Source organism: Naegleria gruberi (assembly GCF_000004985.1).
Source record: "Naegleria gruberi genomic scaffold NAEGRscaffold_7, whole genome shotgun sequence".
Lineage (NCBI taxonomy): Eukaryota > Heterolobosea > Eutetramitea > Acrasida > Naegleriidae > Naegleria > Naegleria gruberi.
In genome coordinates, this window is record NW_003163320.1 from 515,312 (window position 1) to 527,914 (window position 12,603).

Consider the following 12,603-nt stretch of genomic DNA (forward strand, 5'->3'; position numbering starts at 1 on the left):
GGTTATTGTGTCAATACTTGCTCAACACATGAGGTACCTGCTAATCTACTAGTTATCCATGCAAGTGCAAAGTTAAAACCTCCAATTCTACCAAAAGCATCCAAAACTTCACCACATAAGAAAAGATTTGGATGAATCTTACTTTCCATAGATGGAATATTAATTTGTGAAAGATCTACACCTCCTCCTGTAACTTCTGCCATCTTGAATCCCTTATTTCCACCAATATCTAATGGGAAACTAGTTAAATGTGAAATAATGGACCTTCTTTGGTCATTGCTTAGTCTGGAAACAAGCAAATCACTCATTGCCAAAGAATCGGTGATTAATTGGACGAGACGAATTGGTAAAAAGTTTGGTTCCGAGTTTTTGTGAATGAAATTCTTGAGAACGAGCTTGGAATTCTTTTGTTTGGCTTGTTGGAATTTTCTGTCCCATTCCTGAGCTGAGATGAGTGGAGTCCAATTCACATAGAGTTTCAATTGACATGGTGGCTTTGCTGGTGAGTGGAAAAGTAGCCTTTCAATTTGTGATTTTTCAATGAGAGAAGAGGATTGGGGTGGATTTTCAACGAGTATATCCTTCATACGTTGAGTTTCAAAATTGTAGAGACCTGGTATGGTTGCATGTGAAGGATTGAGACAAGCTGGGCCGGAATAACCTGTATGAGTGAAAAGGAAACCTTTTGGTTCTTCCATTTGATAGATTACCTTCCTTTCAGATCCATTTTCCAAACAAACTGTTAGAATTACATTTGGAATGGTCAATCCACTCAATTCCTTATGAATTAATTTCACTTTAGAATCTGAAACCAATGGTGTCAAGGCAGGATACATTGGCACAATGGAATGACCCAATTGAGAAAGTAACTGAACACCCACTCCATCACTATTAATCACACTCAATCCTCCAGTTGACATGACCACTGATTTACATAAAACCGATTGGTTATCCCTATCATTATGTGAAAATTTCACATTCCATCCTCTTTCAGTTTTTTCCAATCCTTTCACATCACAATTATTCAAAATTGAAACTTTCACTCTTTCATTACTTTTATCAGTAATGCTCTTGAGAAATGCATCCAAAACATCCTTGGCATCGTTTGATTGGGGGAAATATTTTCCAGATTCAACTTCCAATTCTAGTGGAATTTTCAATTCCTTTTCAAAGAATACTTTTTGTTGCTCAATTGGCCAAGTTTTCAATATTTGAAACAAGATATCTGGTCTACTTGAAAAGTATTTCAATTCCAAATCATTTTCCTTTTTGAAAGAAAGCCATTTGCTTTCATGTGGTATTAAATTACATCTAGAACCTCCAGACATGATGATTTTTCTTCCACATTGAGGCTTTCTTTCCAATAGTAGAATTTCAATCTTTTGATTCTTGTTTGATTTGAGGAGTGAAAGGGCTTTAGATTGAGCAAATTTAGTGCAATTTAATCCAGCAGCACCTCCTCCAACAATACAAATTCTCTTCACTTCCGATGATGATGATAATTGTTTTGAAATGGTGAATGATTTAAAATTATTTAGAGTTGTGCAACTTGTTCCGATATTGTGCTGTTGTTGTATTAATATATTATTGAATTTTGATGTGGCAACAATTTTATGTTTCAATGAAGAACCATGCATCAATGATTGATAATTGAATTGTTTCATTTTTTAACTTCAAAACTTTTCACAACTCAATGATAATTGTAATGGATTTGGAATATTTGAGATTTTAGAAATTTAATTTTTTAATTTATATTTGGTTTGATTAATTTAGAGGAACTTAGAATTGGAAGCGATTGAAGAGGAAACTTCTATAGTTAAAGCTTCTTGCTTCTTCTTCAGAATCGCCAGAATCATCAGAATCTTCGCTGACAGTGTGTGACTTTTGGTCAATAATAATGTCAACTGGGATGGTTGATTCTTCGCTAGTCATTCCCTCAAAGATTTTCTTCATTTCATCAGTAACAATACCGTGTTCTTCCAACAAAGATTTGGCATCATCGTAATCACCTTCAGCTTGGATTTCCAAAACAGTTTCCAACAACTTGGTCATGGCACTTTCGAATTCGTTAGTATTAACAGCAAAAACAGTCTTTGAGCTTTCTTGGGAAACAGTGATAGCACCCTTAGCTCTCATATAGTTGAATGCAACAGCATTAGCCATAGCGTGAGCAGATTCACTGACACCAAATCTAACACTTCTGAAAATACCAGCCAAGAATGTTGTGTAGAGGGCCTTCTTAGCAAGAACGTTAGCTGGAGCAGTAGCATCAACACTACTTAATCCGAAATCAATAGTAGTGATATTGCTATCCATCATGTAAGACAACATCCACAATCCACCAATATCTGCCTTGAGTTCTTCAATTGGAGAGTAGTACTTGCCCAAAGCTTCACGCAAAGTCTTGCTTGTTTCAGCACCATTTTCAAAGACCTTTTGTGGACCCAAACCGTGCATCATTTCGTGGGCAAGAACTTGAGTGAAGAAGGCATTAAAGATGACAAAATTTTGTTGAGCTGATGAGATGACAAGCTTGGAAATTGGGAGGAGAATGTTATTGAACTTGGCCTTTTGAACATTCTTCAATAAAACTCTCTTAGATCCGTATTGTTCAATAATGCTTTCAGTGTTTGGCAAAGTATAAGCAACAGCCTTGATAGCACCATTGGCTTGACCACCAGCATAAATTTGATTGATAACTCTGATAGAATTGATAGCACCAACACTTCTGACTGGATATTTAGTGGTATCCATTGGCAAACCAGTTTCAATAGCTTGCAAGTTAGCCAAAACAACATTGATGAATTTGGTAGAATCAGAATCCTTATATCCAATGTAAGCTTCAAAAGCAGCCTTCAACCCCATCAATTCATCATCATAGGTTTCATATGGGCCAATAGTAACTTCCAAAACAGAATTGCTATCAGTCATGTTCAACCAAGCAATATCGGAAAGTTCATAATTGTTTGAAGTGAAAGCATCAGCTCTGAGTTGAAGGAAGCTCTTCAAGTAAGAATCCTTTGGATTAGTCAAAAGATTGGCAGCAGCATGCAAGTACTTGACAGCCTTGGCCAACTTCTTTTCGTATTGAGTACTGTATTTAACAGGTGTCAATTTACCACTGCTTTCCTTAATGACAGTGTAAAAACTGGTTGCTTCAGCGTGAGCAGTAGAGTCCAATTCATTGATCCATTCTTTGATTTCACTTTCAGTGACGTTTTCTGGATAGAAAGCAGCACCAGCAAGCTTCTTTTCTGGAACTTCGTGCTTTGGCTTTTCGGCAAGGAAATCAAAAGGTTCCTTGACAAAGGATTCATCGTTACTGACTCTAACCCAAGGTCCGAAATTCAAATCAAACAAAGCCAAAGGCTTTCCATGACAGGCAGTTGGCAAAATTTCAGCTCTGAGGTGTGAATTTTCAGACCACATTTGATCTCTATAAATTTCTCCCATAACATCAGCAGCTTTCTTTAATTGAGTGATAACAGCACTGTATTCTGTGGAAATTTGTGTATAAGATGTTGTTTGTTCCAATACGACAGTACTATACTTATTCAAGTGGTCTTGCACTTCTCCACATCCCAGTTCGGTTATAAACAAAACAGCAGCAAAAGCACAGAAACCTCCCAAAATTAACAAAATAATCAACAAGATGATGATAGCACCAATGTGATTTAAACACTTGAATTTAGAGAGAAATTTTTCACCAATAGTTTTTGTTGCTCTTACTGGATCTTCCAAATTTTCAAGGCTTGATGCTCTTGTTGTATCATTACCAGTTTCCTGGAGTTCAAAATCTTCTTCCTCCAATCGATGAGACATTTTCGCAGCAAATATTTTTCTCGGCTATTAGGAACACAAAGCTGATGATGATGAAAAATATTATTTGTATCGTTATCGCGCTCACGATGTATTTATATTTTTTTTTAAAGCAATTAAAAAATCATTTCAATTATTTATTAATTCTACCGATAATGCCAACAGCGGTTCGCTATTCTTGTCCATGTTGCCAAAATTATCTAGCCCTAGCAGAGCTTCGTAAACGTTGATTTTCTGCTGCTGCATATTGGTACTGACCATGCTGGTTAGAGATAATGGAATGAGCATCCAATTGCTAATAATAATTCATGGCGTAATCTGTGAAATAATTATAGAGAAGGCACTGTTGGATGGATAGCACATTAGAGTGATGATTGATACTTGGTGAGGTTTTATTTTGGATATTGAGGAGAATTTGAACGATTTTCGAAACTGAAAAACAAATGTTTGTTTAAAAGGTTTATTTTTGGAAAAAAAGATTAAATTGACTGGATTGAACCATTATTGATCATTTATTAATGTTATCTACAGTAAAGATTCTAATATTAAGAATGAAAATAATTGAGTATTTAAATTATTAAGCCAATTTTTCAATATTTTCTTAATTTTCTCAATTTTCATTTAAATTTTTAAATTTTAAAAAAAATATGAACAGCTCCTCCATTATTACATCCTTTGATAATTTATTTCCTCTCGATCAGAGAGCGGAAGTCAAGCAAAAATTGGCTTACGGAACAGCCGGATTTAGAATGAAGGCAGATTCTATTCTTGATAGAGTTGTTTTCACTGTCGGATTGTTGGCTTGTTTGAGAGCATTGGATAAGAAGGAATCTGTTGGTGTGATGATTACTGCTAGTCACAATGGAGCACAAGATAATGGTGTAAAATTGGTAGATCCTACAGGTGAAATGTTAGAATCTACTTGGGAAGAAAAAGCTGTTCGTTTGGCTAATTGTATTCATGACGCCAAGTTGATGAGCGAAAAATTTGATGAATTGGTTTCGGAATTGAAATTGGATTTAACTAAACCAATCGGAAAGACTTTGTGCATTTCTGTTGCAAAGGATACTAGAACTAGTAGTGATAGATTGGTTTCAAGCTTGAAAACAGCTGTTTCTCTCTTTGAAAATTTAGGAATTGTTCACGTGGATTATGGACTCATGATTACTCCACAACTTCACTATATGGTCATGTTGACTAATCATCATGAGGAAACTAAATCATTCCTTGTCAATACTCAATTCTCATCACCACAAGAAAGACAACAAGTAGTTCAAGAAACTCTTGTTAAGAATGAAAGTATTTATTATCAAGATATTTCCAATGCTTTCAATTTATTATACAGAGGAGGTGAAAAGGAAATTACTATGGATTGTGCATTTGGAGTTGGAGGAAAGAAAATCAAACAATTACAATCAAGTTTAAAGGATGTTAAATTTACTCTTGTCAATGATTATGAAACTGTAGGAGTTGAGGAATCACAAAAATATCTTAATCATGATTGTGGTGCTGAACATGTTCAAAAGCAAAAGGCTGTTCCAATCAATTGTGAAAATTTCAAGAGTGTTGCCAGTATTGATGGAGATGGTGACAGACTTGTTTATTTCTTTAGAGATGAACAAAATGAATTGGTCTTGTTGGATGGTGATAAGATTGCCACTCTCTTGGTTAAATTTATTGGTGAATTGTTGACCAAGACTGGACTTTTGGATCAATTAATTGTTGGTGTTGTTCAAACAGCATATGCTAATGGTTCAAGCACAACCTATTTGAAGCAAATTCTTGGAGAACAACGTATTTTCTGTGTTCCAACTGGTGTCAAATACCTCCATCATAAGGCTAAAGAACTCGATGTTGGTATTTATTTTGAAGCTAATGGACATGGTACTGTTATTTTCTCAGAAAAGGCCAATAAGGCAATTAATGAAATGTACAATAGAAGCACCACACAAGGAGGTGAAAGTAGTGAATTTGTTCAAGCCATCTCTGACTTGTTTGCCCTCACCAAGTTGATTAATCCAACAGTTGGTGATGCTTTCAGTGATTTACTCGTTGTTGAAGTTGTTTTGGGTTATTACGGCTGGAGTTATGTAGATTGGGATAAGAATCTCTATACTGATGTTCCAAGTGTTCAAGACAAGTTAAAGGTCAAGGACAGAACTATTATTAAGGTTTCAGCAGACGAAACTCAAGTTGTTTCTCCAGAAGGTATTCAAAACAAGATCAATGAATGTGTTTTAAAGGTCAATAAGGGTCGTGCTTTTATTCGTCCAAGTGGTACTGAGGACGTTGTGAGAGTTTATGCTGAAGCAGAAACCAAGGAAGAAGCCAAAGAATTGGCAATTGACGTATTACACATAATCTACAATGATTTGAATGGAACAGAACAACCACCAGCCAAATCATCAAAACTCTAAATAATATACTAATTTTCTTCGCTTACTTCGTCCTTCCAAAAATTCTTGTAATTCTCAGGAATATCAGTAATTTGCAGTAACAAATTTGGGTGATGAGCAAAAACTTCCTTTATCACCTTTACTTTTCCATTTAAAGTCCAATAAGAGAAGGCATAAAAGAGTTTTGGATACTTTTCGAAAAAGTTTCTATAGGTTATTCTTACTTGCTCCGTATGATTATTCTTCTTTTGTGTAAGAAATTTGTGATTAATTTGAATATGTTTCTTATTTTCAGATAATTCGTCTAAATTTTCCAATTCCTCTAGTGTGGGAAGTTCCGATTTGGCCACTTCCTCCATTTTGGCTTTCCACTCATTAAATAATTCAAGATTTTTGATTGGTGGAGGTTCTTTCTTTTTCTTTGCAGGCTTTTCAAAATCTGTTGATGATGATTCAGAGTTGATTTTCCTCTTTGACTTGTCCGATGATCGTGTTACAGCTTTTGAATTGCTTGACTCATTCTCGATCAAAAGTTCAAGTTTTTCAACAAGTTGTTTCGCAGATTCAGCAGAAATAGTTTTAAATATTAATTCATAAACCTTTTCAGGCTCTATATTACATTTCAATGCCAAATTCAAGCCTTTTGCATTGTAATCGGGTGAAGGCTTTCCATTCGGTTGTGCATTCTCATTCGAATTACTACTCGATTCACGACCTGAACCAACACTACTACTTGCACCACTATTATTGGGAGTAAATAAATCCACTGCTGATGAAGATGAACCCGATGCAATTGGCAAAAAGAAATCCATCTCGTGTATTTTTTTTTTGAGTTTTCTTTTTTTTTTTCTGTTTGTTTTTCGGTGTTGTTATTATTTTGTGATTGGTTAGGACTTGATTTTACAATATTAGGCTTGTTAAAAATTAAGTGAGTGGTTCAAGCAGGTTTGGAATCTGGATTTTGTTGAAATACGAATGCTATGAGGTTGTATAAAAGAAATGATTATTTATCTGTCAGTAATCATTTCGACATTTTTTCAATATTGGTTGGAGATGAGTTAAACATCTCTATTACAATCACAGCAATGCATAATAAAAACAACTCATCTCCAACCAATCATTGTTCTTCACACATACAAACACAAGAGTTTCACCAAATTCAAAAAAGCTCTTATTTGGTCAACTCGCATTCACTGTTTCCAAATAAAAAACAATCATTACTAGTAAATTCTACGAAAATTATGCATGATCAACTCAAAACTTGTAAAAACTAATCCATTTTCAGATGAATCTTCGTTCCCACGCGCATATTCTTCCATCTTTAGGAAAATTATCGCCTCCCAAAAAAACACTTCAATTGGCTTACAATACAACATTGGACTAATACTTTACAATAACAGCATCCAAATAACCCAAATAAATCAGCGATAGAGTAACACATCTAGCCTTCAATAACACACAAAAAAAATGATCAACAGACAATCACTCCAAACAATCAGCAGAAATTTATCAACCCTCCACAAGGCAACCAAGAATGTTGCTTCAGCTTCCTCCGTTGTATTTGTAAATAAGAGGCAACAAGTAGCCTTACCACTCAATAGCAATCATAAATTCTTCTCCACCTCCTTGAAGAGTATGGATCAAGGACATTATTCAATTCCTGATGGAAATTCAATCTTCTTTGCACCTTCACAGAATGCAATTGGTGTGAATAGTGTTGAACAATTGGGTGGATTTGTTAATAATTTGGGATGTAAGAAGATTTTGGTTGTTACTGATAAGCCATTGGTTCAAATTGGAATTGTTGCTCAAGTAAGTATTTTGTCAATTAGATCATCGATTGAGTAATTTATTTACAATCAAATTGTAATGTATTTAATGCAATATTTGAATAGGTGACTAAAGTTTTGGAAAAGGCAGGCATTTCATTCGTCATCTTTGATAATGTCCAACCAAATCCAACTGTTTCAAATGTCAATGAAGGTTTGAAAATTATGCAAAAGGAATCATGTGATGGAATTGTCAGTATTGGTGGTGGAAGTGTTCACGATTGTGCTAAAGGTATTGGTCTTGTTAAGGGAAATGGTGGAAAGATTGAAGACTATGAAGGATTAGATAAGAGTAAGAAGCCAATTTGTCCATATGTTGCAGTTAACACAACTGCTGGAACTGCTGCTGAGCTTACTAGATTCTCAATTATTACAAATGAAGTGACACGTGTCAAGATGGCCATTGTTGATAAGAATATTACTCCAACATTGAGTTTGAACGATCCAGTCTTGATGATGAAACAACCACCATTCTTGACAGCTTGTACTGGTCTCGATGCATTAACACATGCCATTGAAGCTTATGTTTCAACAGCTGCTAATCCAATCACTGATGCTTGTGCATTGATGGCTATTGAACTCATTGGTGAACACTTGTCAAAAGCAGTTGCCAATGGAAGTGATATTTATGCTCGTGAAAAGATGTGTTATGCTCAATTCCTTGCTGGTCTCGCTTTCAACAATGCCAGTTTAGGTTATGTCCATGCTATTGCCCATCAATTGGGTGGTTACTATAATTTACCTCATGGTTTCTGTAATGCAATCCTCCTCCCAAGTGTCATGAAATTTAACATTCCAGCCCATGCTAAGAAACTTGCTCGTGTTGCCAAGACTTTGGGTGTCAAGAATGTTGATAATATGAGTGATTATGATGCTGCCTATGAAGCTGTTAAGGCAGTTTGTAAATTGAGAGAATTAGTTGGAATTCCAAGTGGATTGAATGGTGAAAAGATTGTCAAGAGAGAAGATTTTGATGTCTTGGCTGATCATGCATTGAAGGATGTCTGCGGATTTACCAATCCTCGAGTAGCCACCAAGAAGGACATTATTGCCATCTTGGAAGAAAGTTACAAGGGATTGTAACTTGTGTAAATTATTGTAATTATAAATTCTAATAAATTCGCTTTAAATTATTAAAATTTCACCTCATTCTCACTCTCAAGTTCAATAACACTTTGCCTTCATTCATGTTGTAGAAAATAATTCCAAGATGAGAGCTATCAATAAGAATAAAGGAAATAGGAAAGGGCTTTTATCTTGAATCAAAACATTGAATAAACAACAAATATCGACCTAAATGATTCATTGGAGAAACTACATGTAATAAATGGATTGATTCAAACCACTTTAAGGTTTATTCAAAACTTGGAAATCCATAACAATGAGACCAGTTTCAATTGGTTTTCTCAAGAATGGTCCAACAAAGTTTTTGAAAGCATCATGGAGTGGATCATATGGGAAATGGAATGGTCTGCCAACGAAATAATCACGATCTTGAACATTCTTGAATGTGACAATATAGATTTGTTCCATCTTTTGATCAAAACCCTCCGGACTATTCGGATAACCACCATCAAATGACAAAATATAAGGTTGATGAGTTTCTGGATTGACACATCTTTCCTTGAGTGAGAAGTAGGTTTTCATGATTTGATCCTTATCAGATTGGGTCACATTAGCTTCATATCTGAATGCAACAATGTGTTGGACTTGTCCTGCATGTGGATTCTCGGCATGAATCACCATTGACATAATGCAAACAAGGAGAGTACCAACCACGAATAGAATGTATTTCATTTTTGTTTTGTGAAATATTTTAAAAAACAAAGTTCGTTTGGGATCATTTAATAACAATCTGCTCCGGAGACAATTTGTGTGGGGTTATGTTCTCGGAGTTACTTCAGCTTAACACTGTAGAATTGGTCAATACTTGAGTATATTCTAAAGTAACTCCTAGTATTTCTTAAAAGGAAGAATGAATAATTAGGAAACATAACTATTCTTTTCAAAGTGAACATGTATTGATAAAACACCTTATAATTTTACAATCATTTTACAATCCAAAGTTAAAACAAGCAAAATATAATGTATTTATATTGAAAATTTTAGCATTGGTAGGTGCTCACTTTGGTACAGTCCTTAATTCTGTATAATTTAGGCAACCATGTAAAAAATCTTGTTTGAGCGTAGCCCGTCTAGCTCAGTCGGTAGAGCGCAAGGCTCTTAACCTTGTGGTCGTGGGTTCGACCCCCACGGTGGGCGTTTCCTTTTGCATCATTAAGCTACAAGGTCTGTTTTATTTGGTATTGTTGTCCAGTATTTGTTCTCAGATTCTCTTTTAATTAACAATTAATTAACAATTATGCAAATAAATTTAATTTATTGAACTTTCACTCAATTTTGAAATTGCAATATTTACAAAAAAAAAATGCTTTCACAAGTTCACGATAATGCAGCAACCACTCAATCCCATCAACAAGCCATCATTATTGATGGAGGGTATGTACTTATTCCTATCATTAGAAATTAAATCAACAAACAATATATAAATACTTGCAATTATTATCATCATCATTTTAAAATTGATAAATATTAGAATTATGGAAGGCGGAGGACAAATTATTAGATATTCAACTGCTCGTACGTAAATATTTCATTAAATTGAACTGAAATGATGATGACGATGATTTAAATTATAAAATTAGTTTCTCACATTTTGAATAAATCAATCAAGGTGCAGAATATTCGTGCAGGAAGAGAAAATCCTGGATTGAGAGCTCAACATTTGACTGGAGTTGTTTTGGTGTCCATGTTGCCGAAAAGTAGAGAATTTTCATCAACTTTGACTGATTGCAGAGTTGGATCAACAAGTTTTACATTCATTCCAAAGGATTTGGAGAAGAAACGATTAGTTTTGAATTGTAAAAGTGATTCGAAAGAAGTTCATATTGATTATGACGAAGATGAGGAAATTAAGGTATCTGCTGATTGTTTTACTGCTGGAGCAACTACTTTAATGTTGCAATCTTCATTGTGTCCACTGTTATTTATGGACACAAATGGAAAGGATATTAGAATGAGTTATAGAGGAGGAACAAATGTGGATTTTTCACCACCAATTGATGAAATTTCCACTTTACTATTCCCACTTTTGAGAAGACACTTTTTAAAAATTGATAATTCCAAATCATTTGATTTACAATGTAAATATCGAGGATTCTATCCGAGAGGAAATGGTCAAGCTGAGCTCTTTATTGAAAAGAGTAAATATTTCAAGAAGGGTGAATTTCTGCATGCTGTGGAATTGGTGGAGAGAGGAGATTCGATTGTGAAACTATTATTGGAGATGAGTTATACTGATAATGATGGTTTGGATTTTTTGGAAAAGGTTGAACAAGCTCTCAAAGTGGAAATTAACAAGAATTCAAGTTTCTTACAGCCATTCTCAAAGAAATTGGAAATCCAAGTGGAAAAGAAAAAGTGTAACAACAATCCATCCAAGGCAAGAGCTGTCTTTGGTACCTGTATCATGTATGACTCGAAGGAGAATGCATTTGGTGCCTCCTTCCATACCAAAGATATGAAAAAAAGCCAGAAATTCAAAGTGGATGAACACATTACCCATACCAAGTCCATTCTCAAACATTTGGCCAAACAGTGGAATGAAGGAGGATGTGTCGATGAATATGTACAAGATCAGCTCATTATTTTCATGACATTGGCCAAAGGAAAGAGTAAGATTCGTACAGGACCACTTACACTTCACACTCAAACTGCCATTCACTTTTGTCAAACCATTGCTGGAGTGCAATTTACCGTAACACCACAAGAAGGTAATTCCTTTATTATTGAATGTGAAGGACTTGGACAGAGTTTCGAATAAATTCTGATCTAATTTCATTCAAAAAATTATCAAACTGCTACTGAAACAATTCTCAAGTGTATTATCAATATGTTTCGAACCTACGGATCTCTTTATTTTGAGCAACAGCTTAATGATGTTGAACAAGCTCACAAAATAATGCTCTACATGTTTTTGATGGTCGAGGTAGTGATTCCTCATCTCAAAATTTGAGAGAACTTTAGAATGCTTACTATTTTGATAATATAGTGATGTGTGGAAATTTGAGTTGGAAATATTCTAATACTTTCCTTTTTGTTTCCTTGTTTGATTCCTCTCTGACTGCAATCTTCTCCCAATCGTTATATATTCTTGACAAGTATCTTCCAATTTCATCACCTTCCATTTTAATATTAAACAATTCAATTAATTCATCCAAAGTATTTACCAGAATCGAATATTTTGCACTCGAAGAAATTGCACTAAAGTACATTAGAAATCGCTCCAAACTAGTCAATCTCAAATTCAGTTTCGATGAAATATATTGAATACCACTTAAATAGTCCGAGTTGGGCATTTCCAAATGATCAAACAGTAATTCAGTGTTTCCTTCTGGAATCTTGAACTCTAATTGACAATCATCAATCAGATATTTCAGCATTTCTATTTTATAACATTCATGTCCAGTTTCTACTGTACGATAGATTAGGTAGGGATA

The 12,603-nt window shown here is 34.7% G+C and overlaps 6 protein-coding genes and 1 non-coding gene across 7 annotated transcripts; 4 read left to right on the plus strand and 3 right to left on the minus strand.

Annotated features, from left to right (window-relative positions):
- Positions 1 to 2: 2 nt before the first annotated feature.
- Positions 3 to 1,664, minus strand: NAEGRDRAFT_63696 (uncharacterized protein; the record flags this gene model as incomplete). The annotated part of the gene is made up of 1 exon (XM_002681197.1): positions 3 to 1,664. The coding sequence occupies one exon, from the start codon at positions 1,662 to 1,664 to the stop codon at positions 3 to 5; it is 1,662 nt and encodes a 553-aa protein (XP_002681243.1).
- A 66-nt stretch (positions 1,665 to 1,730) lies between these two features.
- Positions 1,731 to 3,910, minus strand: NAEGRDRAFT_77250 (uncharacterized protein). The gene has a single exon (XM_002681198.1). The coding sequence runs from the start codon at positions 3,820 to 3,822 to the stop codon at positions 1,780 to 1,782; it is 2,043 nt and encodes a 680-aa protein (XP_002681244.1). The 5' UTR covers positions 3,823 to 3,910; the 3' UTR covers positions 1,731 to 1,779.
- Positions 3,911 to 4,538: 628 nt separating this feature from the next.
- On the plus strand, positions 4,539 to 6,128 carry NAEGRDRAFT_1008 (uncharacterized protein; the record flags this gene model as incomplete). The annotated part of the gene is made up of 2 exons (XM_002681071.1): positions 4,539 to 5,048; positions 5,112 to 6,128. Coding segments are annotated over 2 exons (1,527 nt in total), but the record flags the coding sequence as incomplete, so codon positions are not given.
- Positions 6,129 to 7,676: 1,548 nt separating this feature from the next.
- On the plus strand, positions 7,677 to 9,179 carry NAEGRDRAFT_56035 (alcohol dehydrogenase). The gene is made up of 2 exons (XM_002681072.1): positions 7,677 to 8,027; positions 8,111 to 9,179. The coding sequence occupies exons 1-2, from the start codon at positions 7,683 to 7,685 to the stop codon at positions 9,125 to 9,127; spliced, it is 1,362 nt and encodes a 453-aa protein (XP_002681118.1). The 5' UTR covers positions 7,677 to 7,682; the 3' UTR covers positions 9,128 to 9,179.
- A 212-nt stretch (positions 9,180 to 9,391) lies between these two features.
- On the minus strand, positions 9,392 to 9,841 carry NAEGRDRAFT_63700 (uncharacterized protein; the record flags this gene model as incomplete). Its single annotated transcript, XM_002681199.1, has 1 exon — positions 9,392 to 9,841. The coding sequence occupies one exon, from the start codon at positions 9,839 to 9,841 to the stop codon at positions 9,392 to 9,394; it is 450 nt and encodes a 149-aa protein (XP_002681245.1).
- A 392-nt stretch (positions 9,842 to 10,233) lies between these two features.
- NAEGRDRAFT_t111 lies at positions 10,234 to 10,306 on the plus strand. Its single transcript has one exon. It is a non-coding gene; the product is annotated as a tRNA-Lys (tRNA).
- Positions 10,307 to 10,472: 166 nt separating this feature from the next.
- NAEGRDRAFT_63701 (uncharacterized protein) lies at positions 10,473 to 11,927 on the plus strand (the record flags this gene model as incomplete). The annotated part of the gene is made up of 3 exons (XM_002681073.1): positions 10,473 to 10,543; positions 10,641 to 10,684; positions 10,750 to 11,927. 3 exons carry the CDS (start codon positions 10,473 to 10,475, stop codon positions 11,925 to 11,927), a joined length of 1,293 nt encoding a protein of 430 aa, XP_002681119.1.
- Between the last annotated feature and the right edge of the window lie 676 nt (positions 11,928 to 12,603).